The 23,062-nt window shown below is 45.3% G+C and overlaps 1 protein-coding gene across 8 annotated transcripts in view; it reads left to right on the top strand.

Annotated features, from left to right (window-relative positions):
* The first annotated feature begins 15,906 nt into the window (after positions 1 to 15,906).
* The window catches only part of PIAS2 (protein inhibitor of activated STAT 2), a 55,002-nt gene continuing 47,846 nt past the window's right edge, over positions 15,907 to 23,062 (top strand). For all 8 annotated transcript variants that reach the window (XM_084832865.1, XM_084832863.1, XM_084832867.1 and 5 more), the window contains exon 1: positions 15,907 to 16,008. In XM_084832865.1, the coding sequence (XP_084688991.1) occupies positions 15,985 to 16,008 (24 nt within the window). In that variant the 5' untranslated portion in view covers positions 15,907 to 15,984. The remainder of the gene's footprint in view (positions 16,009 to 23,062) is intronic.

Below are 23,062 nucleotides of genomic sequence, written 5' to 3'. Positions count from 1 at the left end.
GCATTTGGACAGCATATCGTGTGCATCCACATATGCGTGGATGCACGCTAGGAGTTACCAGGTTAACGTGTTTATATGATGCTGTGAGGTGGGGGCTGTCTTTCCCCCGCACGTGATGTCCACTTGGCACACAATATGGCATACAATATGGCAGACGGGATAGAGCTCGAAAACTGCGACTAGAAGGGCCGGTGAACTTGCATAGCAGCCTTGCCCAAACTGGGGCCCTGCAGGTTGCCTGGGAGTGATGGAAGTTGGAGTCAAACACATCCGGAGGACTAGTTGGGGAAGGCTCTAATACAGCATAGAGCAGGGGCTGCGGACCTGTGGGTTCCGGGATGGTGTTCCATCTAGGTCTAGGACTTCCATCTTCCCTGACCATTGCCCATGCTGAGGATGATGGGGGTTGGAGTCCCAACAACATCTGGATGGGTTCTCTGGTTCACTTTGCCAGGTGTAGGGAGCCTGTGGCCCTCTAGAGCAGAGGTGGGCAATTTCTGGCCCTCCAGATGTTTAGGCTTGTAATTCCCATCACCCCTAGCCAGCATAACCAATGGTGAGGGATGATGGGAACTGTAGGCTAAAACACTTGGAGGACTACAAGTTGTCCACCTTTGCTCTAGAGGTTGTTGGGCTCCAAGTCCTGTCATCCCTGACCATTGGTCCTGTTGACTGGGGATAATGAGAGTTGGAGTCCAAAATCTGGCACAGAGAAAAAGAGACCTTCCTGTTTGAACTCTGATCTCTGCTATGAATCTATTACATGGCTTTAGGCATGCTACTGCATCTGCGCTAGTTACTGATCCATAAGTTATCTCGTGGAACAGTAACTGGTTAAAGAACAAAGCAGAGAGGAGGAATAAATGATAAATTCTCACAATGGAGGGAAGTAAATAGTGGGGTCCCACAGGGTTCTGTATTAGGACATTTCAACCTGTTCATAAATGATCTGGAATTAGGAGTGAGCAGTGAAGTGGCCAAGTTTGCAGATGACACCAAATTATTGAGGTGATTAAAACAAAAAGGGATTATGAAAAGCTCCAAAAGGATTTCTCCAAACTGGGAGAATGGGCATCTGAATGGCAAATGTGGTTCAGTGTAAGCAAGTGTAAAGTGATGCAAGTTGGGGCAAAAATCCCAACTTCAAGTATAGCTGGATGGGAGCTAGCGGTGACTCACCAGGAAAGAGATCCTGGGCTTGTGGTGGACATCTCAATGAAGATCTTGACCCAGTGTGCAGCCGCTGTAAAAAAAGGCAAACTCCATGTTAGGCAATAATTAGAAAAGGAATTGAGAATAAAACTGCCAATATCATAGTTGTTGTTGTTGTTCAGTCGTTCAGTCGTGTCCGACTCTTCGTGACCCCATGGACCATAGCACGCCAGGCCTTCCTGTCCTGCGCTCTCTCCCGGAGCGTGCTCAAGTTCATATTCATTGCATCCGTGATGCTATCTAGCCATCTCATCCTCTGCCGTCCCCTTCTCCTTTTGCCTTCAGTCTTTCCCAGCATCAGGGTCTTTTCCAGGGAGTTTTCTCTTCGCATTAGGTGGCCAAAATATTGGAGCTTCAGCTTCAGTATCTGTCCTTCCAATGAGCACTCAGGGTTGATTTCCTTTAGGATGGACTGATTTGACCTCCTTGCAGTCCAAGGGACTCGTAAGAGTCTTGTCCAGCACCACAGTTCGAAAGCATCAGTTCTTCGGCGCTCAGCCTTCCTTATAGTCCAGCTCTCACAGCCATATGTTACTACTGGGAAAACCATAGCTTTGATTAGACGGACCTTTGTCGGCAAGGTGATGTCTCTGCTTCTTACTATGCTGTCTAGGTTGGCCATAGCTTTCCTCCCAAGGAGCAAGCGTCTTTTAATTTCATGGCTACAGTCACCGTCTGCGGTGATTTTGGAGCCCAAGAAAGTAAAATCTGTCACTGCTTCCATTTCTTCCCCTTCTATATGCCAGGAAGTGATAGGGCCAGATGCCATGATCTTAGTTTTTTTAATGTTGAGTTTCAAACCAGCTTTTGCACTCTCCTCTTTCACCCTCAACAAGAGGCTCTTGAGATCCTCTTCGCTTTCTGCCATTAGGGTGGTATCGTCTGCATATCGGTGGTTGTTGATAATTCTCCCGGCAATCATAATTCCAACCTGTGATTCATCCAACCCGGCATTTCTCATAATGTACTCTGCATATAAGTTAAATAAGCAGGGTGACAATATGCAGCCTTGTCGTACTCCTTTCCCAATTTTGAACCAATCGGTTGTTCCATGTCTGGTTCTTACTGTTGCTTCTTGACCCTCGTACAGGTTTCTCAGGAGACGGGTAAGGTGGTCTGGTACTCCCATCACTTTCAGAATTTGCCACAGTTTGTTGTGATCCACACAATCAAAGGCTTTAGCGTAGTCAATGAAGCAGAAATAGACGTTTTTCTGGAATTCTCTTGCTTTCTCCATGATGCAGCGAATGTTGGCGATTTGATCTCTAGTTCCTCTGCCTCTTCGAAACCCAGCTTGTACTTCCGGTAGTTCTCGGTTCACATACTGCTGAAGCCTAGCTTGTAGGATTTTGAGCATCACCTTGCTGGCATGTGAAATGAGCGCAATGGTGCGGTAGTTTGAACACTCTTTGGCGTTGCCCTTCTTTGGAATTGGAATGTAAACTGACCTTTTCCAGTCTTGTGGCCACTGTTGAGTGTTCCAGATTTGTTGGCATATTGAATGCAGCACTTTAACAGCATCATCTTTTAGGATTTTAAATAGCTCGGCTGGAATACTGTCATCTCCGCTAGCTTTGTTGTTACTAATGCTTCCTAAGGCCCACTTGACTTCACTCTCTAGGATGTCCGGCTCAAGTTCAGTGACCGCACTATCATGGCTATCAGGGACATTCAGATCTTTCCTGTATAGTTCTTCTGTGTATTCTTGCCACCTCTTCTTAATCTCATCTGCTTCTGTTAGGTCCCTGCCTTCTTTGTCCTTTATCATGCCCGTCTTTGCACAAAACGTTCCCTTGAGATCTCCAATTTTCTTGAAGAGATCTCTAGTCTTTCCCATTCTGTTGTTTTCCTCGATTTCTTTGCATTGTTCATTTAAGAAGGCCTTCTTGTCTCTCCTTGCTATTCTCTGGAACTCTGCATTCAGTTGGGTATATCTTCCCCTTTCTCCCTTGCTTTTCGCTTCCCTTCTTTCGTGAGCTACTTGTAAAGCCTCATCAGACAGCCACTTGGCTTTCTTGCATTTCTTTTTCTTTGGGACGGATTTTGTTGCTGCCTCCTGAACAATGTTACGGACCTCCGTCCATAGTTCCTCAGGCACTCTGTCTATCAGGTCTAATCCCTGAAATCTATTCCTCACCTCCACTGTATATTCAGAAGGGATATGACTGAGGTCATACCTGAACGGTTTAGTGGTTTTCCCGACGTTCTTCAATTTAAGCCGAAATTTTGCAAGAAGCAGCTCATGATCTGAGCCACAGTCAGCTCCAGGTCTTGTTTTTACTGACTGTATGGAGCTTCTCCATCTTTGGCTGCAAAGGACATAATCAATCTGATTTCGATATTGACCATCTGGTGACGTCCATGTGTAGAGTCGCCTCTTGTGCTGTTGGAAAAGAGTGTTTGCTATGATCAGCATGTTCTCTTGGCAAAACTCTATTAGCTTTTGTCCTGCTTCATTTTGTACACCAAGGCCATGCCTGCCTGTTATCCCGGTGATTTCTTGACTTCCTACTTTAGCATTCCAATCCCCTATGATGAAGAGGACATCTTTTTTTGGTGTTAGTTCTAGAAGGTGTTGTAGGTCTTCATAGAACCGATCAACCTCAGCTTCTTCGGCCTCAGTGGTTGGAGCATAGACTTGAATTACTGTGATGTTGAATGGTTTGCCTTGGATTCGTACTGAGATCATTCTATCATTTTTAAGATTGTACCCCAGTACTGCTTTTCCCACCCTTTTGTTGACTATGAGTGCTACTCCATTTCTTCTAAGGGATTCTTGGCCACAATAGTAGATATGATGGTTACCTGAATTAAATTCGCCCATGCCTGTCCATTTTAGTTCGCTGATTCCCAAGATGTCGATGTTCAATCTTGCCATCTCATGTTTGACCACCTCCAGCTTACCTTGATTCATTGATCTGACATTCCAGGTTCCTAAACAATATTGTTCTTTACAGCATCGGATTTTCTTTTCACCACCAGACACATCCACAGCTGAGTGTCCTTTCGGGTTTGGCCCAGCCACTTCACTCTTTCTGGCGCTACTTGGAAATACCCTCTGCTCTTCCCCAGTAGCATATTGGACACCTTCCGACCTGAGGGGCTCATCTTCCGGCGTCATATCTTTTAGCCTTGTGATACGTTCCATGGGGTTTTCTTGGCAAGAATACTGGAGTGGGTTGCCATTTCCTTCTCCAGTGGACCACATTTTGTCAGAACTCTCCGCCATGACCTGTCCGTCTTGGGTGGCCCTGCACGGCATAGCTTATGGCTTCACTGAGTTACGCAAGCCCCTTCGCCACAACAAGGCAGTGATCCATGAAGGGGCAATATCATAGTGCCCCTATACAAATCTATAGTGTGGTCACACTTGGAAGAATACTGTGTACATTTCTGGTCGCCACACCTAAAAAAGATATTGTACAGCTGGAAAAAGTGCAGAAAGGGGCAAGGGGCTGGAGCATCTCCCCTAAGAGAGAAGGTTACAACAGCTGGGATTGTTTCGCTTGGAAAAAGGGAGGGTAAGGGGAGACATGATAGAGGTCTACAAAATTATTCATGGTATGGACAACGTGGATAGGGAGATATTTTTCTCCATCTCTCAAAATATTAGAGCTCGGGGTCATCCTTTGAAACTGATTGGTAGGAGATTCAGAACAGATAAAAGGAAATACTTCTTCACACAGCACATAGTTAAACTATGGAATTTGCTACCACAGGTTGTAGGAATGGCCACCAATTTGGATGGCTTTAAAAGGGGGTTGGACAAATTCCTGGAGGAAAAGGCTATCAATGGCTACTGGTCCTGGTGGCTATGTGCTACCTCCAGTCCCAGAGGTGCAGAGCCTATGTACACCAGTTGCTGGGGAACATGGGTGGGTGGTTGCTTTTGCACTCATACCCTGCTTGTGGGTTCCTGGTTGACAGCTGGTTGGCCACTGTGTGAAGAGAATGTTGGACTAGATGGACCCTTGGTCTAATCCAGCATGGCTGTTCTTATGTCCCAGCCGTAATGAAATGGAGATCTGGTTCACATAACATGATAGCCCACCGTGACATCATTTACCAGTGGGGGCTGGTGCATTGTGCTGGGTGCCATTTTGCATGGTGCCCATCTTGCCATGGCTTGCAATGGCAAGCGAACACAGAAGGCAGGGGTTGTCTGAGGCTTAGACAACCCTCAAATAACCCATGGCTTGTTTAAGTGCTATTTGAAGGTAAACCCTCAAACAACCCCTGCCACCTGGGTTTTCACAACATGACAAGTCATGGCAAGCCAGGTGCCTGTGGGCACCATGCAAAAATGGCTCCTGCAGGTGTCTGACATGATGTGACAGCCCCCACGGGTAAATTAAGCCACAGGCTGGCATGATGTGTAAACAGATCTGGAGGGTTGGTCACAATGCCCTTTCAGGGATCCCCCCAGCCCAGTAACTCACTATAAAAATTTCAGGGGGGGGGGCAGGGTAGTGCTTCAAGAAGCCAAAACTGGGTGGAAAAGTATAGCCTGGCAGAACCCCTTTGTTTTGGTGTTCAGCTTGATAGCCCTCCATCCCTAGCAAGGCGGTAGCCACGTTCTGGAAGGAGGCTTACCTCCCCTCCCCCTCAGCTGTGAAATGTACTAATTCAGTCTGTGTGAACAAAGAAAGCAGCTTGGTCATTGCAGCTGAGATCAGTCTGAGAAAGATGCAGACTGAGAGGCAGAGCTTAGTTGAAGTTCCAGAAACATCTTTATGGTTCTGGGTGCCCCCACCCCAGAGAAATCTGATGGGACTTCAGGACACTTGTTCAGGTGTTACTGTTGCGAACCTCCACCTAAGCTCAACCTTATATTAGTAAATAAATGCAAATACTACAAAACACCAGTAAGTCTCCTGTGACAGACAATGAAGGAGCGATCTATTCTATCACACAAGGGTGCATGGGAGGTGCTGTTTAAACAGGTTACTAATGCTTAATCAATAATTATTTATATACCCACATCCTATTTACTTAACGCTTCTACAGCTTGTTGTAGATCAGCTCAAGGTGCTTCACATACACTATCTTGGGCTGAATTTACACATAACAGTTTTACCATTATCATACTGCAATGATAACTATTGGTGCACATGACACCAATGGGCACCAATAGTTATCACTGCAGTATGATAATGGTAAAACTGCTATGTATAGATTCAGCCTTGTTGTAATCCTTATAACTCTGTAAAGCTGGCAGTATTATTTTCCCCATACTGTAGATGGGAGACTGAGGCTGACATGGGCTTGCCAAAGGCCACCTGATGAGGTAGAGGTGAGTGTCAAACTGGGGAGCACCCTCATTCATAGCTCAGTCTCGTCGTCACTGGGCTACATCCACTCTCCTACTTCAGTTTTCTGAGTGAGGACAAAGAAAACAATGCAAAGACTCTCTAATTCTTCCACTCCCCTCCTTTCTTTGCATATTTATTGCTCTTTGTTGCTTCCAGAAATTCAAAACAGAAAGGACCAATTGAAGTTCACTCAGTCATAGAACTCTGTCCATCATACACACAATTATGAACTATCTTTGCCTACAAATATGTTTTCTATTGTTTATAAATAGAGCTTCCTAAGTAGGAATAGTCCATTAAAATGTGATAAGAGCATCATAACAACCATATTTATGGTGGTGAATCTGCATCCTTGCTGAATGAAAAATCAATTTCAAATCTCAGCAAATAAAGCTATGGGATTAGTAGTGAAAACCTGCAAACACAATTGTCCCTGGTAGATTTGGAGTGAACAAGTGGGTAGGTGGAGATTTCAGCCTCAGTTTCTAACACTGATTATTTAAAAAGAAGGCCTATTGCCTTATTCTGTAGTGGTGCTATGTGCTTGGATTTAACACCATTGCAGTTTCCCCGATGGATATTTCTCAGAGAAAGAGGAAAAACGGGGTTAGGGGAGATACCTCAACAACTGTTTCCACATCTAACCCCAGATCTACCAAAACAAAAAAAGAGGGAGGGAAAAGGATGAAGGCAGAAATCACATCTGAAGCTGTAAGGTTAAGAAGATGTTTCAGGAGGTTTAAAAGGAGACAGAAAAAGAAATGAATAATAAAGCCACTAACACTTGAGCTGAGTGTGTGATTTTTAAAAAAAAGTGTATGGAAGTAGGGAAGAGCAATGGAAAATTAGAAAAGCTTGGGAAATGACTGAAATATATAAAGGCAGCGAGGAATGTTGTAGAGTAAAGGTGGTTGTGGTGGCAATCCTATACACTATTACCTGAGAGTAAGCTATTTCAGTACAGTAGAACTTACTTCAGAGTAAACTTGAATAGGATTGTGTTGCATAGAGGCTAAGGAGGGGAAGAGCTTTCTTTTTTCATCTTCGAAAACTTAGCACGGTGGAAAGGAAGTGAGATTGTAGTAAGCTTTGCTCAAGGAAAAAAAGGAACTGGAGAGTGCTCTGAGCACATCTGTATATGGAAGGGGGAGTAGGAAATGAAGAAAACAAGGGGGGGTACAAGAAAGGCCAAGGAAGAAACCACAGATGATTAAAATAAGTCCATGTGTGGAGAGGGACAAAAGAGGTACATATACATGAGAGAGAGAGAGAGAGAGGGAGAGAGAAAAGATGGGATAAAAATAATTTGAACAGTTATCAATCAGAATATATTAACTTCTTCTAGTAAACTTTGTGCCAATTTCTTCTACCGACCACACACCCTGTTAAAATATGTGGAGGTGACAACAGAATAGAGTTCTGCCTGTAGGGTGCAGGGAGGGATTCCTTTGTGGCCTCATCATATATGAGCTTTTCCAATAGGATTTGAATAATTGCCTCTGTATCCATGGGCTATGCAAGGGGAGAAACCTGTTGGAATGCTCTAGTAAAGTTTCATTAATTCTAATATGAATGTATTGCTGACTTATAGGGTCTCATTTGCTATACTTGTAAATGAGTTCAGCATTGAAATCCCAGGGAAGTTAATGTTTGGGGGTTTCTTTGAGTGGTTTTTCCATCTAGACTGCAGCTGGAGTATGTCTGCAACATAACTCTATATACCCTATTTCCCTTTCAAAATCTTGTATTCAACAGCTTATTAACTGTAGTGGTGTTAAATCAGCACCCCTGGCATATTACAGCAACAAAAGATTGGGGCAAGCTATATCCTGGTATTTCAAGTACAATTCGTGTACCCCAGTTGAAACAAGCTTAATTGTGATTTTCATAGAAATTAGGATTGCTATTTTTAATATGTCAGTGGTTTTGTGTCTTTAAAGCAGGAAGACAACCAACAGGAGGAGCTTTTTCCCAGCATGAAAATATGGTAATATCCACATGGGAGAAGCTTTACCTGCTGATTTTCAGTTACTCGCAAAATCTCTGTCCATAAAAAAGGGTGGTAACCTAACTACAAGCAACTGTGGTTGCATACACGCACACTTTGTTCATTTAAAGGCATGGTGGTATGAACCAGTGGATACAATGTATTTGGATTCTTTCAGATCACTGTAAATAATATTGCTTGTTGAAGGCTCCAGATGAAATGTGCTGCTGTTGTTGTTAGCAGTGTGCATAGTGCCTTCTAGAGATTCATAGGAAAAAATAGACAGTTTCCTGTCCTCAAGGCGCTTACAGTCTAAAATAGACAATGTGAAAAATAACAGAAGTGGGGTGAGAGAAACAAGAAGGGATAAATGTGGGAAAGTGGAGTTACATGTAATTTAAAACTTGGTTACAACTGAAAATGAAGATTAAGGGGATGCTTAAGGTATATATCCAGCAGTGCCCTTTTGTTGCAATTGTTAACCATCCCAGACTTCGTATCTTTCCTACCTATAACACTTCTTCTGGGATTCTGAGTTATTCTTTGGATCAGGTATCTTAAAAATGTGCATGAAAACAGCTGTGCACAAGTACACAGCGTGCATGCACGCACGCACGTACATATCCCTTCTTAGCCAACAAAATTCACTGAAAAACATGAACTAATGCACATGATTGTAAGTACACATAGAGAGCGATGGGTTCTCACTTGATTGCCATTTCACTGTTTGTGCTGCTTGCATTTTATTGGATTTTATATTTGTATTTGTTTTCCTTTTGTAAGTTGCTTTGATGTTTTAAACGAAAGGTGGGATATAAATAATAAAGCTATATGGGAAAAGCTACATGGGTCTTGGTGAAAGCCTCCTGAAAATGTCAACTTGGTATGTCGTCACAATAAAAGAAGGCCAAAAATGTTCTGTTCATTATTGAGTAAGGGCATGATGATGCCATTATGAATCCATGATGCGTTTCTATTGAGATTATGTACAGTTCTTGTCATAGTCCCAGGTTCTTAGAAAAACAATTTTGAAAAGAATAAATAATGTGGAATAGGATTATTTTGTGATTTGGATAGTTCTGATGGTACAATTTGGTGCAACGTACAGAGTCTTGCTAGCATGGGACGTTAGTGTCAGTTTTGGCCCAGGTTCAGATCCTCATTTACTGAAGCTCACAAGATGACCTTCACCCACTCTCATGGTGTCTCAGCCTAACCTCCCGAACAGGGTTGTTGAAGGGGTATGGGAGATCACATATGCCATCCAGAATTCATTATCGGAAGGGTAGGATTCTTATAAATGCAAAATGCTGCTTTTGCATCTTAGTGTTACTTTGGAATGAATGACTGCTGTTGTGACACTCTTGTTTCCATGGCTATATTTTTCCCATGGCTCTTTGAGACTTGCTTTTAAGTAAGTATGCATGGGATTTCAGTGTTTTAATATATGAAATGGAGGATATGTTTCCATTTAAAAATAAATACTTTTTAATTAGAGAGAGCAGCTTCAGAATGCAACCCGATTATAACCAGGGTAGTACTTCTGCATTACTTAGCGTGAAGTATGAAGATCTGCATTTATATGTCTCATTTAAGATGGGCATTCCGTACTTAGAAGCATGTACACTGTGCTTCACAGCATGCACATTTGTGCTTCATATAATTAATAAAAAAATACTACTACCACACTCCAGTTTCCTTACTCACTATCATGGATTAGAATCCCTGTCCAAGAAAACACCCTTTCTGGCTTTCGAGGAGGAAATCATTGTACTGCTAATCAGTGAAATTAGCCTAAGGCCTAGTTCAAATATTTGATTTTAATAATACTTGGACCCTCAAAATGTAGCTGCATAGTTGGGGTTCCTCACAGCTGTGACAGTGATTAAGCTTTTCCCTGTAATTGTGGCACTACCACAGTTACTACTTCTGAGACTCGTGTGGGAAGAACAGTTAAAATGTAATTGTAGCTACATGGCGGCCTGGTATGGATGGCTACATATGAACATTTTATTAATTTTTTATTTATTTTATGTTTATTTATTAAATTTATTAATCGCCCATCTGGCTGGTCACCCAGCCACTCTGGGCGATGTACAATAATAAAAACAGTTTAAAACAATAAAATTTTACATTAAAAACATCATAGTTCTAAAAATACCCTAACCCACCCCAAATGCCTGCCTGAATAACCACGTTTTTAATGCGTGGCAGAAGCTCATTAAAGAGGGGGCATGGCGGAGTTCCCTAGGGAGGGAGTTCCACAGAGTGGGGGCTACCACAGAGAAGGCCCTTTCCCTCGTCCTCACCAGTCTAGCTGTCCTGGCTGATGGGACAGAGAGAAGGCCATCCAAGAATCTTGTTAAGCAGCCTGTCTGGTGTTGCTGGAGGTGCTCCGTAAGATAGGCTGGGCCGGAACCGTATAGGGTTTTAAAGGTCAAAGCCAGCACCTTGAATTTGGCCCGGAAAGAAACTGGTAACCAGTGGAACTCCTTCAGCACTGGAGTGATGTGATCTCACCGGTGGCTGCCTTTAATCAGGCGAGCTGCCACGTTCTGTACCAGCTGCAGCTTCTGAACCGTCTTCAAGGGTAACCCCATATAGAGCGCATTACAGTAGTCTAAACGAGAGGAGACCAGAGCATGTACTACCGATGGGAGCAGATGGTCGGGAAGGTAAGGGCGCAGCTGCCGTATCAGATGGAGTTGGTACGCGCTGTCCAGACCACAGCTGACACCTGAGCCTCCGTGGACAGCTGGGAGTCTAAAATGACCCCCAGGCTACGGACCTGGTCTTTCAAAGGTAGGCGTACCCCATTCAACACCAGGTCAACATCCCCCAACCTCCTCTTGTCTCCCACCAAAAGTACCTCGGTCTTGCCCGGGTTCAGCTTCAGCTTATTCCTCCCCATGCAGCCACTCACTGTCTCCAGACATTTGGACAGGGATTCTACTGCCAACCTTGGTGAAGATTTGAACAAGAGGTAGAGCTGCGTGTCATCCGCACGTTGATGACACCGCACCCCAAACCTCCTGATGATAGCCCCCAGGGGCTTCACATAGATGTTAAATACCATCGGGGAGAGGATAGAACCCTGTGGCACCCCACAAGTGAGCGGCCATGGGTCCGAAACCTCCTCTCCTAGTGCTACCCTCTGGTACCTGCCGGAGAGGAAGGACCGGAACCACCGTAATACGGTGTCTCCAATGCCCAACTCCTCCAGGCGGTCCAGGAGGATACCATGGTCAACGGTATCAAAAGCCGCTGAGAGGTTGAGGAGAACAAGTAAGGAGCATTCGCCCCTATCCAGAGCCCTCCTCATATCATCCACCAATGAAATGACCAAGGCCATTTCTGTCCCATGCCCAGGCCTGAAGCCCAACTGAAATGGATCTAGATAATTGGCTTCTTCCAAGTGTGCCTTCAACTGCATCGCCACCACCCACTCAATCACCTTGCCCCAAAATGGCAGATTCGAGACTGGGTGAAAGTTTTTCAGAACTTGGGGATCCAAGGAGGGCTTCTTTAAGAGCGGTCTTATCACTGCCTTCTTGAGGGCTGATGGCATCACTCTCTCCTCAGGGAAGGCATTCACCACCACCCTGATCCCCTCACCCAGTCTCTCTGCAGCTCATAATGAGCCAAGATGGGCAAGGATCAAGTAAGCAGGTGGTCGGCCTTACAGATGAAAGCTGGAACCTATCCCACAAAGCCGGTTTGCCACAGACCGCCTCTTGCTCACTAACTGTATCCACCGTGCACGGAATAACACTCCTAATCCAATCAATTTTATCCGCGAAGTGCCTTGCCAAGGCCTCACAGGAGGCCTTAGAATGCTCGAGTGGTTCTGGAGCAACTGGACCAACCAGGCTCTGGACCACTTGGAACAGCCTCCTGGGACAGCACTCTGCAGACGCGATAGCGGCAGCATGATAATTCCTTTATTGCTGCCTTCACCACCACATGATAGGCTGAAGATACAGCTCCAGCCCGCATCTGATCGTCCTTGGAGCGAGACTTCCGCCATCGGCGCTCTAGCCGTCTCATCTCCTGTTTCAGTTAAGTTTAACTTAAGTGTATTAGACTTTAATTGCTCTGAGACCCTTAAATTATTTAAGGGTCTCACAGCAATTAAAGTCTAATATAGGCCTCTGAGGGAGGTTTGGAAGATTGCAACAAGACTGCCTTCTTGGTGGTGGCCTCCTGATTGCGGAATGCTTTCCCCAATGAGACCCACCTGGCACCAACATTGATATCTTTTTGGCACCAGATTAACACTCTATTCCCAAGTATTTGATGGCATATGATGAGCTGTTTAAAGCATCAGGCGAATTGCTTATGGTTGTCACTGATGTTTTAGCTGTTTTATGGCATGGTTGTATTTTAATGTATAATTGTAGCTTTTTTAAAATTTTGTATGCTTGAATTCTGCTGTTAGTCTTCTTGAATCCTTTTTTTTAGAGGGAGGCATCTAATTCCTTTTTTAATAATAATGAATAATAAGCAATGAAAATGCTGTAGAGAATACTGGTGGGTGGACGACCATTCTAAGCTGGGTCTAGGTATGATAGAGGGATGTCTTGCATCGGCCTCCCTTCTCTTTGGTAGCCTAAAGGCGTAATCCTATGCAGATAGATGGATGCCTCCGAACTCGGACGTGACCACCTATCCAATGCAGGGCAGCAGAAGTATGGAGAGGATCGTTCCCTCCGTGCTTCTCCTGTCCTGCATTTGCAGCTAGACAGCCAATTCTGGCTGTCTAGCTGTGGGCGGGTGGAGCAGGAGAGGAGGCTGCCAGACGACACATAGGATGTGTCGTACCAGCATTTCCACTCTCCCCACCCCAGAATACCCCCTGGAACGCCCAGTTTTGGCCGCTACATCCTCCTCTTGCGAGCGTGGAGCACAGGGCTGTTCAGTGTTGCCTACAAGGCAATGCAGAAGGGGGGAAGGTCTGTTATCTGGGAACCGACCTTGGAGCATGGGCTCTGAGGTCAGTTCCCAGAGAACCAGATATCCTATGGCCGTCTAGCCACTGACTAGCGGCCATAGGATTGCTCCCTAAATGATGGTAGTTGTTGAGATGGTACAATTCTCTGCTAGGGGTACTTGGCAATAGCCACATCTTGTTGCATAGATGTGTGCTAAAATACTGCTTGGCAGAATGATACATAGAAGAACCAAGCCACCCAGGGTTCAGCAAATTAACCCTGCAGTAGTTTGGCGGGATTGTGGGCAATGCGTAGCTACAATTTGAGGGGGTGAGGGAAGACCCAGGCTGAAACAGAATACTTGAGTCAGGTCTGAGGGAAGCTAGTTGGGGTGGTGTTGGTAGAGGGTACTGTCAATACAGATCCCAAACTTTCTTCCCGAATTGTGAAGGGGGACAGGCGAAGGCAAAAGCAGTACACAAACCAGAGCACAGTTCTGAGAGGCATTATTTAATTGACCAGTTACAGTTTTTATTGTCATTGTGTTTTTAAACATGTGGAACAACCGATTGGTTCCAAATTGGGAAAGGAGTACAACAAGGCTGCATATTGTCGCCCTGCTTATTTAACTTATATGCAGAGTACATCATGAGAAATGCTGGGTTGGATGAATCAGAGGTCGGAATTAAGATTGCTGGGAGAATTATCAACAACCTCCAATATGCAGACGATACCACCCTAATGGCAGAAAGTAAAGAGGATCTAAAGAGCCTCTTGCTGAGGGTGAAAGAGGAGAGTGCAAAAGCTGGTTTGAAACTCAACATTAAAAAAACTAAGATCATGGCATCTGGCCCCATCACTTCCTGGCGTATAGAAGGGGAAGAAATGGAAGCTGTGACAGATTTTGCTTTCTTGGGCTCCAAGATCACCGCAGATGGTGACTGTAGCCATGAAATTAAAAGACGCTTGCACCTTGGGAGGAAAGCTATGGCAAATCTAGACAGCATAGTAAGAAGCAGAGACATCATCTTGCCGACAAAGGTCCGTATAATCAAAGCTATGGTTTTCCCAGTAGTAATGTATGGCTGTGAGAGCTGGACTATAAGGAAGGCTGAGCGCAGAAGAATTGATGCTTTCGAACTGTGGTGCTGGAGAAGACTCTTACGAGTCCCCTGGACTGCAAGGAGGTCAAATCAGTCCATCCTAAAGGAAATCAACCCTGAGTGCTCATTGGAAGGACAGATAATGAAGCTGAAGCTCCAATATTTTGGCCACCTAATGCGAAGAGAAAACTCCCTGGAAAAGACCCTGCTGCTGGGAAAGACTGAAGGCAAAAGGAGAAGGGGACGGCAGAGGATGAGATGGCTAGATAGCATCACCGATGCAATGAATATGGACTTGAGCATGCTGCGGGAGAGAGCGCAGGACAGGAAGGCCTGGCGTGCTATGGTCCATGGGGTCACGAAGAGTCGGACACGACTTAACGACTGAGCAACAACAAACTTTAATGTGGTGTTTTAATCTTTTTATTCTTTTACTGTTTTACTGCGTTCACTGCTCTGAAATTTGTTCTAGATACGGAGCGGTATGTAAATAAATAAATAAAAGTATGTGTACAGTTCAGGTTAAGGATGATTAAAGAGCTGGAAAAGGTGCAGAAAAGCGCAGGCAAAATGATGAAGTAACCATCCCCTACAAGGAAAAGTCAGTGTTTGGGGCTGTTTGGTTGGGAGGGGGCGGGAAGATGACTAAAGGAAGCCATCATAATTTTTTTATGCATAGAATCATAGAATAGTAGGGTTGGAAGGGGCCTACAAGGCCATCGAGTCCAACCCCCATGTGGGGTACAAGGAGTGAGAAGTTTCTCATACACTACCACCACCTGCTGTTCAGCTTTGCTACCTCCCTTCCATGGGGAACTGCATTCTGCACATGCACCAGAGGCGATTCCTGCCAGAGGCCGTTGCAAAACAAAGAACGGACGTTTTCCTCCGTGGTCCTGGAAGAAAAGCAATCCTCTCCCCGCACGCCCTATATCCTCTAGGCCCTTCTTAAAAGTTCAGGCGTTGCACATGTCCTCAGTCAGTCCCAGTGGGTTCGTTGGGGCCTACTTCCAGGTAAGAACCGAGCGCCAGTGTTTCCGAAGAAGAAAAGTGGACCCGCCCAGAATAAATCTGAGGTGAAGGAGGGGGAGGCGGGGTGGCGGTGAGAGAGTAAATCAGCTTCCGTGGAGGGGGAAGAATCAGAGACGCGCACAGACCATTTATTGGCTTTATATCTCGCTCTGCCGGCCGCCGATATCGACCGGCGAGGCGGCCGCTCGAAAAGGCGGGAAAGTCGCCTTTGCTCGCCCCCCTCCCCCCCCCCGCGGCCGCACACGCCGCTCGGCTCGCGCCCGCGTCCCCGCCCCGGCGGCGAAGGGGCGCGTCCCGGGCCGGCCCCGCCCTCGCGTCACGCGGCCGTCGCGGCGGAGGGGGCGCCCGGAGCGTGCAGGATGGTGGCGGCGGCGGCGGCTGAGGCTGAGCCGGGCGGCGGGTAGAAAATGGCGGATTTCGAGGAGCTGAGGGTGAGCAGAAGCCGCTGTCGCTGCGCCCGCCCGCCCGCCCCTTTAACGCGGCTCCTCGCAGACCGCCGTCGCTCGGCGCCCGGGGCAGCATCTTCCCCTCCTCCCTTTCTCCCGCCCGCCCCCAGGGACCGCCTCTCGGCGCCCTCCCCTTCACACACGGACGGCGGGCCGGGCCGGCGGCGGCCCCTCACCCCTTCTTCGGGCCCCCCCATTCATCTCCCTTCTTCTTCCTCCTTCCCCCGCCGCCCCCTGCAGCTTCCCCCGATGGTCGCCTGAAGAGGCACCGGCTGCACACTCACCCCCCCCCCCCGCGTCAGCCTGGGAGTAAGCCTCACTGGACTGAGCCGGGCTTACTTCCGAGTAGGTCGGCGTAGGAACCAGCACCGCGTCCTTTTTGTTCCTTGGCTGCAGTTCCTCCTGTTTTTGCAGCTTGTGGCCTAACTCGGGCTCCTTTCTTCTCCCCTCCCCGAACCGAGCCTTTTGGCCATGAGCTTTATTCGGCCACTTCTCCCCCACCCGCCTCTCCACGCGCTCGGACTCCTTTAAAAAGTCGCCCCATAACTATATTTTTAAGGGGCAGCCTCTGCGTTTCCCCTCTGTGAAAATCCCCATTCAAATACTTGCCTCCCCGTGCCCTGCCTGCCCAGGTTTTCAGTCTGTGTTGTCCACCCGGACACATCGTTTAGGACTTTGGCCCCATAGCGATGCAATTTACATTTCTCTTCCTCCCCCCCCCCCCCAATTTTCTCCTAGCTGCTCAGATGGCTCACCAGTTTATGGCATCTTTTTCTTCCTGACGTTTCACAAGGCTGGCCCCTTCGAGGTCTGCCTTCCTCATCCCCAAATTCCTCACCCTCCGCATGTCTTCTCTTCCCCCTGCCTCACTCCTACAAGCTCTTTTTGCTGGGCATTTCTTCTCTCATATGTTACACGAGTTGTTTCTGATACTTCTCTGATCTGTTCATCCTTCTGCATGAATTTTGCCCCTTGCAATGCTTTTTCAGGCCTCTCTTTTCATTCTCCCCCGACATTTCACATAAAGATTTTTCTCCTATATTGGACAGTCAGACTAATTCTCCCGCTCCTCCTTTTTTCCTTCTGCATCCTTTTCTCCTTTTACTGAATACGCCCCTTGATTCCTTCAAAAAAAAAAAAACACCTCAGAGCCAAGTTTTAGATCTGTTGTGTTCTCCCACAGCATCCTACCTCCCCTTCCATCTTGTTACATGTTTTTCTTTCTCCACCCATCTTCATGCTGGCTTACTACTGTGGCCCATTTCCTGACCTTTCTAGCCTTGCTCTTGCTCCCCCCCCTCCTAAAAAACTGGCAGCGCAGAGAGCACCAGGCTCTGTGCAGCTTTTAAGATACAATCCTGGGCATGCTTATTTGAGTGAAAGCCCCATCAATTCATCGCGACTTAACTTCTGGATAAAAATGCACGTGGTCATTCTATTAGTGTGTGTTTATATTTGGGGGGCCTGATGTGAAGATATTTCCCCCAAGGAAACTGAGAGCCCTCATGGATAATCTGCTTTTGAGTTCATCCTTGTCTGCTGCAAATTAGGAGCTGGAGGGAGAATATAATACACATGGATTGCAACTATTGTGTTAATGAGATGTTAAGATGCTTTGTGGCTTTCATTATACCTCGCCCTCTTTTTTCCCATTTCAACCTAATATGACTTTGAATGAATTATGTTTGGTTTTGTTTCCTGTGCTGGAGTATACTCGATTAGGGGGAATGGTACAGATTCTAATTTTCCTTTTCAAAATCAGAATTTATTCTGACATATTTTAAAAATAATCTCTTATCAGTAGTAATAGTTTGTACTCATGAGTGGGGATGTGGGAGGGAGAAGTACAGGAATGATTTAAAATGGTGTGTTCTTGCATCTGATGTTGTCCCCCCCCCCTTTTGATATTTCTTTGTCTATCTTTCAAGTTGTTTTTTAATACCCCAGATGAAATATTAGGATTTGTGGCATAGCTGTTGGAATTTTTAAGTTTAAATTAACCTAAGAAATGTTGGAGAAAATGCAGTGATTATAGATTAATACTACTCTGCCTGCACATTCAGTTTCCTTTCATTTGTCGTCTGCGAGAATCCTATCAAGTGATCCCCCCACACACACTTCGAAATATGTCTTACACTGTGTGTCTATGCAAAATATGTTATTGATACAGTTCTGCTCTTTTGATTGTTTTAAGTGTCAGTACCAGCTTATTTTAATACCATTTATTAGAGGCTTGAGAGGAGCTAGCATTTCATCCCTTCTGCTGTCCCTGATCGTTACTGACCAGCATTTCACTTCTTGGTTTCTTTGTATGAAAGTCAGCACTCTGTTGAAGTACTAGCCTATCTATTGCATCCTTTATGTTGGCAAATGTCTTGCAGCGACTTTCCTGGGTTTTCCGCCATTGCATCAAGTACTGGAACTTTCTCCCTTTAAAAAATGGAGCTAATTTTTGGCATATTCACCATAGACTGATCACACATTATAAATTTTTCTTTGGCAGAATGAGGAGAGGGTAGGACTGGGTTGTGAACTTTTGACATTGCACAAGTACATTAATACATCTTGGGTTCCCTACTCACCACCCTTGTTATATATTACAACAAACTGTATTCTGTGTGCACTTGGTATATAAGAATCTCACAGTAGGAATGTTGTTGTTGTTGTTCAGTCGTTCAGTCGTGTCCGACTCTTCGTGACCCCATGGACCATAGCACGCCAGGCCTTCCTGTCCTGCGCTCTCTCCTGGAGCGTGCTCAAGTTCATATTCATTGCATCCGTGATGCTATCTAGCCATCTCATCCTCTGCCGTCCCCTTCTCCTTTTGCCTTCAGTCTTTCCCAGCATCAGGGTCTTTTCCAGAGAGTTTTCTCTTCGCATTAGGTGGCCAAAATATTTGAGTTTCAGCTTCAGTATCTGTCCTTCCAATGAGCACTCAGGGTTGATTTCCTTTAGGATGGACTGATTTGACCTCCTTGCAGTCCAGGGGACTCGTAAGAGTCTTCTCCAGCACCACAGTTCGAAAGCATCGATTCTTCAGCGCTCAGCCTTCCTTATAGTCCAGCTCTCACAGCCATACATTACTACTGGGAAAACCATAGCTTTGATTAGACGGACCTTTGTCAGCAAGGTGATGTCTCTGCTTCTTACTATGCTGTCTAGGTTTGCCATAGCTTTCCTCCCAAGGAGCAAGCGTCTTTTAATTTCATGGCTACAGTCACCGTCTGCGGTGATCTTGGAGCTCAAGAAAGTAAAATCTGTCACTGCTTCCATTTCTTCCCCTTCTATATGCCAGGAAGTGATGGGGCCAGATGCCATGATCTTCGTTTTTTTGATGTTGAGTTTCAAACCAGCTTTTGCATTCTCCACTTTCACCCTCAACAAGAGGCTCTTTAGATCCTCTTCGCTTTCTGCCATTAGGGTGGTATCGTCTGCATATCGGAGGTTGTTGATAATTCTCCCGGCAATCATAAATCCGACCTGTGATTCATCCAACCCGGCGTTTCTCATGATGTACTCTGCATATAAGTTAAATAAGCAGGGTGACAATATGCAGCCTTGTCGTACTCCTTTCCCAATTTTGAACCACTCAGTTGTTCCATGTCTGGTTCTTACTGTTGCTTCTTGACCCTCGTACAGGTTTCTCAGGAGACAGGTAAGGTGGTCTGGTACTCCCATCACTTTCAGAATTTGCCACAGTTTGTTGTGATCCACACAATCAAAAGCTTTAGCGTCGTCAATGAAGCAGAAATAGACGTTTTTCTGGAATTCTCCTGCTTTCTCCATGATGCAGCGAATGTTGGCGATTTGATCTCTAGTTCCTCTGCCTCTTCAAAACCCCGCTTGTACTTCCGGTAGTTCTCGGTTCGCATACTGCTGAAGCCTAGCTTGTAGGATTTTGAGCATCACCTTGCTGGCATGTGAAATGAGCGCAATTGTGCGGTAGTTTGAACACTCTTTGGCATTGCCCTTCTTTGGAATTGGAATGTAAACTGACCTTTTCCAGTCTTGCGGCCATTGTTGAGTGTTCCAAATTTGTTGGCATATTGAATGCAGCACTTTAACAGCATCATCTTTTAGGATTTTAAATAGCTCAGCTGGAATACTGTCATCTCCGCTAGCTTTGTTGTTACTAATGCTTCCTAAGGCCCACTTGACTTCACTCTCGAGGATGTCCTGCTCAAGTTCAGTGACCGCACTATCATGGCTATCAGAGATATTAAGATCTTTCCTGTATAGTTCTTCTGTGTATTCCTTCCACCTCTTCTTAATCTCATCTGCTTAAGCTTGCATAAATTAATTAATACATAAGATTCCATTGTTGTTGGTCCATACGTTGTGGTTCATTATTTAGTATAAAATTGGCAGCATTTGGCAAAACTGCCTACATTTGGCCAAGGCCCTGGTCTTCTAAAACATCTAGTTATGCTACCTTTGGCAAAACTGCTTGTTTAACTGATTCAGAATTGGGTCTAGGGGCTATATTTCTCTTTTAAAAAAATCAAATGCAGCAGACTTGGAAAATGGGCTTCAACAATTACCTCTTCAATTTGTACTACTCCCCCCTCCCCCACCCACCCCCGGTTAACAAGCTGTTTCTTATCTGGTTACGTGAGCTTATGCATTCACTGACTTCATTAATATGAGGAAGATGTACAGAAGGCATTTATGGAATACTTTTGTCCATTTGTTCTGCTGTGCTAATGCACCTAGAGCTTCTAGTTTCTAACAACACAATGCCTGGTTCACACATAATACTAAGTGATGGTGTGGTTTGTTTTGGTGATTTGGTTCACACATAACACTAAGTGATGGTGTGGTTTGAAATCTGGCTTGTCATGTCTGACCAATAGCTGCCAATAAACCATGGTTTGTTAACCAGCTGCAAACCACACAATGAGGCTGTTCACATATAACAACAGCACATCAGTTTAAAAACAGGTGGGTCATTGTGCACAAGTGGGAGAGAGCAGGCACACTGCCTGCAGTGCACCCACCTCTTCTTCTTTGATTCAGTAACCCACAGTCTGCTCCTTTGTGGGTTACTGAGCGTGATGTCTAGACCCAGACTGCTGGGTTGTTTAGGGGTTAAACAACCCAGTGGTTAACCCAACAACAAACCATGGGTTAACTGCTGAGTTGTTTGGCCCCTAAGCTACCCAGTGGTCTGGGTTCGGACATCAAGCTCAGCAACCTATGATTGTGGGTTGTTGAGGAAGAGAGGAAGAGGCAGGTGCCTCTCTCCCACTCATCCACAACAGCCCATCGCTTTTTGTTATATGCAAATAGGTCATACAAGCCATGGTTTGTTGTCTTTACAAGCCACACTTTGTAAGCCATCTGAATCCACAACTGTGGCTTATCCTCGGGTTGTTTGTGCTGCTGTCCACCTTGAAACAGTCAGCCACCGACAGGAGCCTAACAAAATCACTCTGAAGGTTGGCAAAATGGGAGAGAGAGAAACAAACCAGAAATAGGAAAAACAAACCATGGTTTGTTTGCTTGTCTACAAGACAATTCATGGCTAAAGTAACAAACCATGGTTAACATAAACCAAGGCTTAGCGTTGTGTGCAAACACAGCCATTGTTGAGGGAAGGCACTGGTTGTTTATGTGGGCCGAAAGGTTTCTGTTTAAGGTAGAATAAAAAGTCACATTCGAGATAAACTTGCTGTAGGAGAAACTTTGTTAGCCAAACCTTCTAATCTGCACTAATACCAGTGTGTCTTAGAACTAATCTTGTGATTATCTGAGCGTTCCTGGTATCCCACAGGAATTTGTGTCAGTGGTTGTGTACTGTGATGATAAAATGAACGTCCCATTAGTACAGGACTTGACCCTGAACTATAAATTCCCTTTCCTCTCCAGCAATTTAAATCTTTGAACTAGGACATAGAAAGCTGCCTTTATACCGAGTCAGACCACTAGCCCATCTAACGCAGTACACTGGTCCATCTAGTTTGGTGTTGTCCGACAGTGGCTTTCCAGGGTTTCAGACACCTCGCAGACCTACCCGGAGGTACCAGAGATTGCTTGATGCGCCTGATCTTTTCTGATCTCAGAACAGAAGCTAAGCGGGGTCCGCCCTGGTTAGTACTTGGATGGGACACTGCCTGGGAATCGGGCTTCCTGCGCTGAGCAGGGGGTTGGACTCAATGGTCTTGTAGGCCCCTTCCAACCCTGTGAGTCTATGAATCTGGGATTTTTTGCTCACAAAGCATATGTTCTGTCACTGAGCCACTGAAGGATGGTTTGCTGCTTCAACTCATCTTTTTCTGCTGAATATTTTCTTCATTTTATGTTGAGGTTTTCTTTGTTTTGGCATGTTTTCGTTTTTCACACTGGTTAGGTACTTAATGGAGGGGAAACCAGAGTGAATGGAATATTGCTGCTCAATGGTGGGGTGGGGGGCTTGGATTCCAGTCTTTAAAACAGGAAAATGGGTGAATTGACTTGTCACAAAGAAAAGGCTGATTTTAAATTTATTTATTAATTAAATTTATTGATCGCCCGTCTGGCTGGTCACCCAGCCACTCTGGGCGATGTACAAAGTATATAATAAAAGTTTAAAACAATAAAATTCTACAGTAAAAACATTTTCTAAACTACCCTAACCCACCCCAAATGCCTGCCTGAACAACCATGTTTTTAATGCACTGCGGAAGCTCATTAAAGTTTTCCAGTGGTATTTCTAAATCAAGTTTTCCAGTGGTGTTTCTAACTATTAAAACATACTAAGTTACAACTTAAGAGCATAAAAACTCGAGTATAAAAGATCACCTAGGTTACCCACAGAGGTCTCCCAGACTCACCTATAGTGGATGATCCTTATAGTAGTATGCAAATGGCATCTGCTAGAGCCAGGGGCTGGATCTCTGTGTCTGTGATTTGCTGGTTCTTGGGTCCCATGATCAAGCCCATAACAATATAATAACCTGTTAAAATGCCATATTTATGTTTGACCTCAAATATATTTTTCCTACAATGTATGTTTACATAGGAAAGAAGCCTTCAACTCAACATGCTGGATACAGGACCA

The sequence above is a fragment of the Heloderma suspectum genome, chromosome 2 (assembly GCF_057233095.1).
Source record: "Heloderma suspectum isolate Gila_16-S chromosome 2, 16-S_ref, whole genome shotgun sequence".
Lineage (NCBI taxonomy): Eukaryota > Metazoa > Chordata > Lepidosauria > Squamata > Helodermatidae > Heloderma > Heloderma suspectum.
Note: the sequence above shows the minus strand (reverse complement) of the source record. Positions and strands in the feature narration are given on the sequence as shown.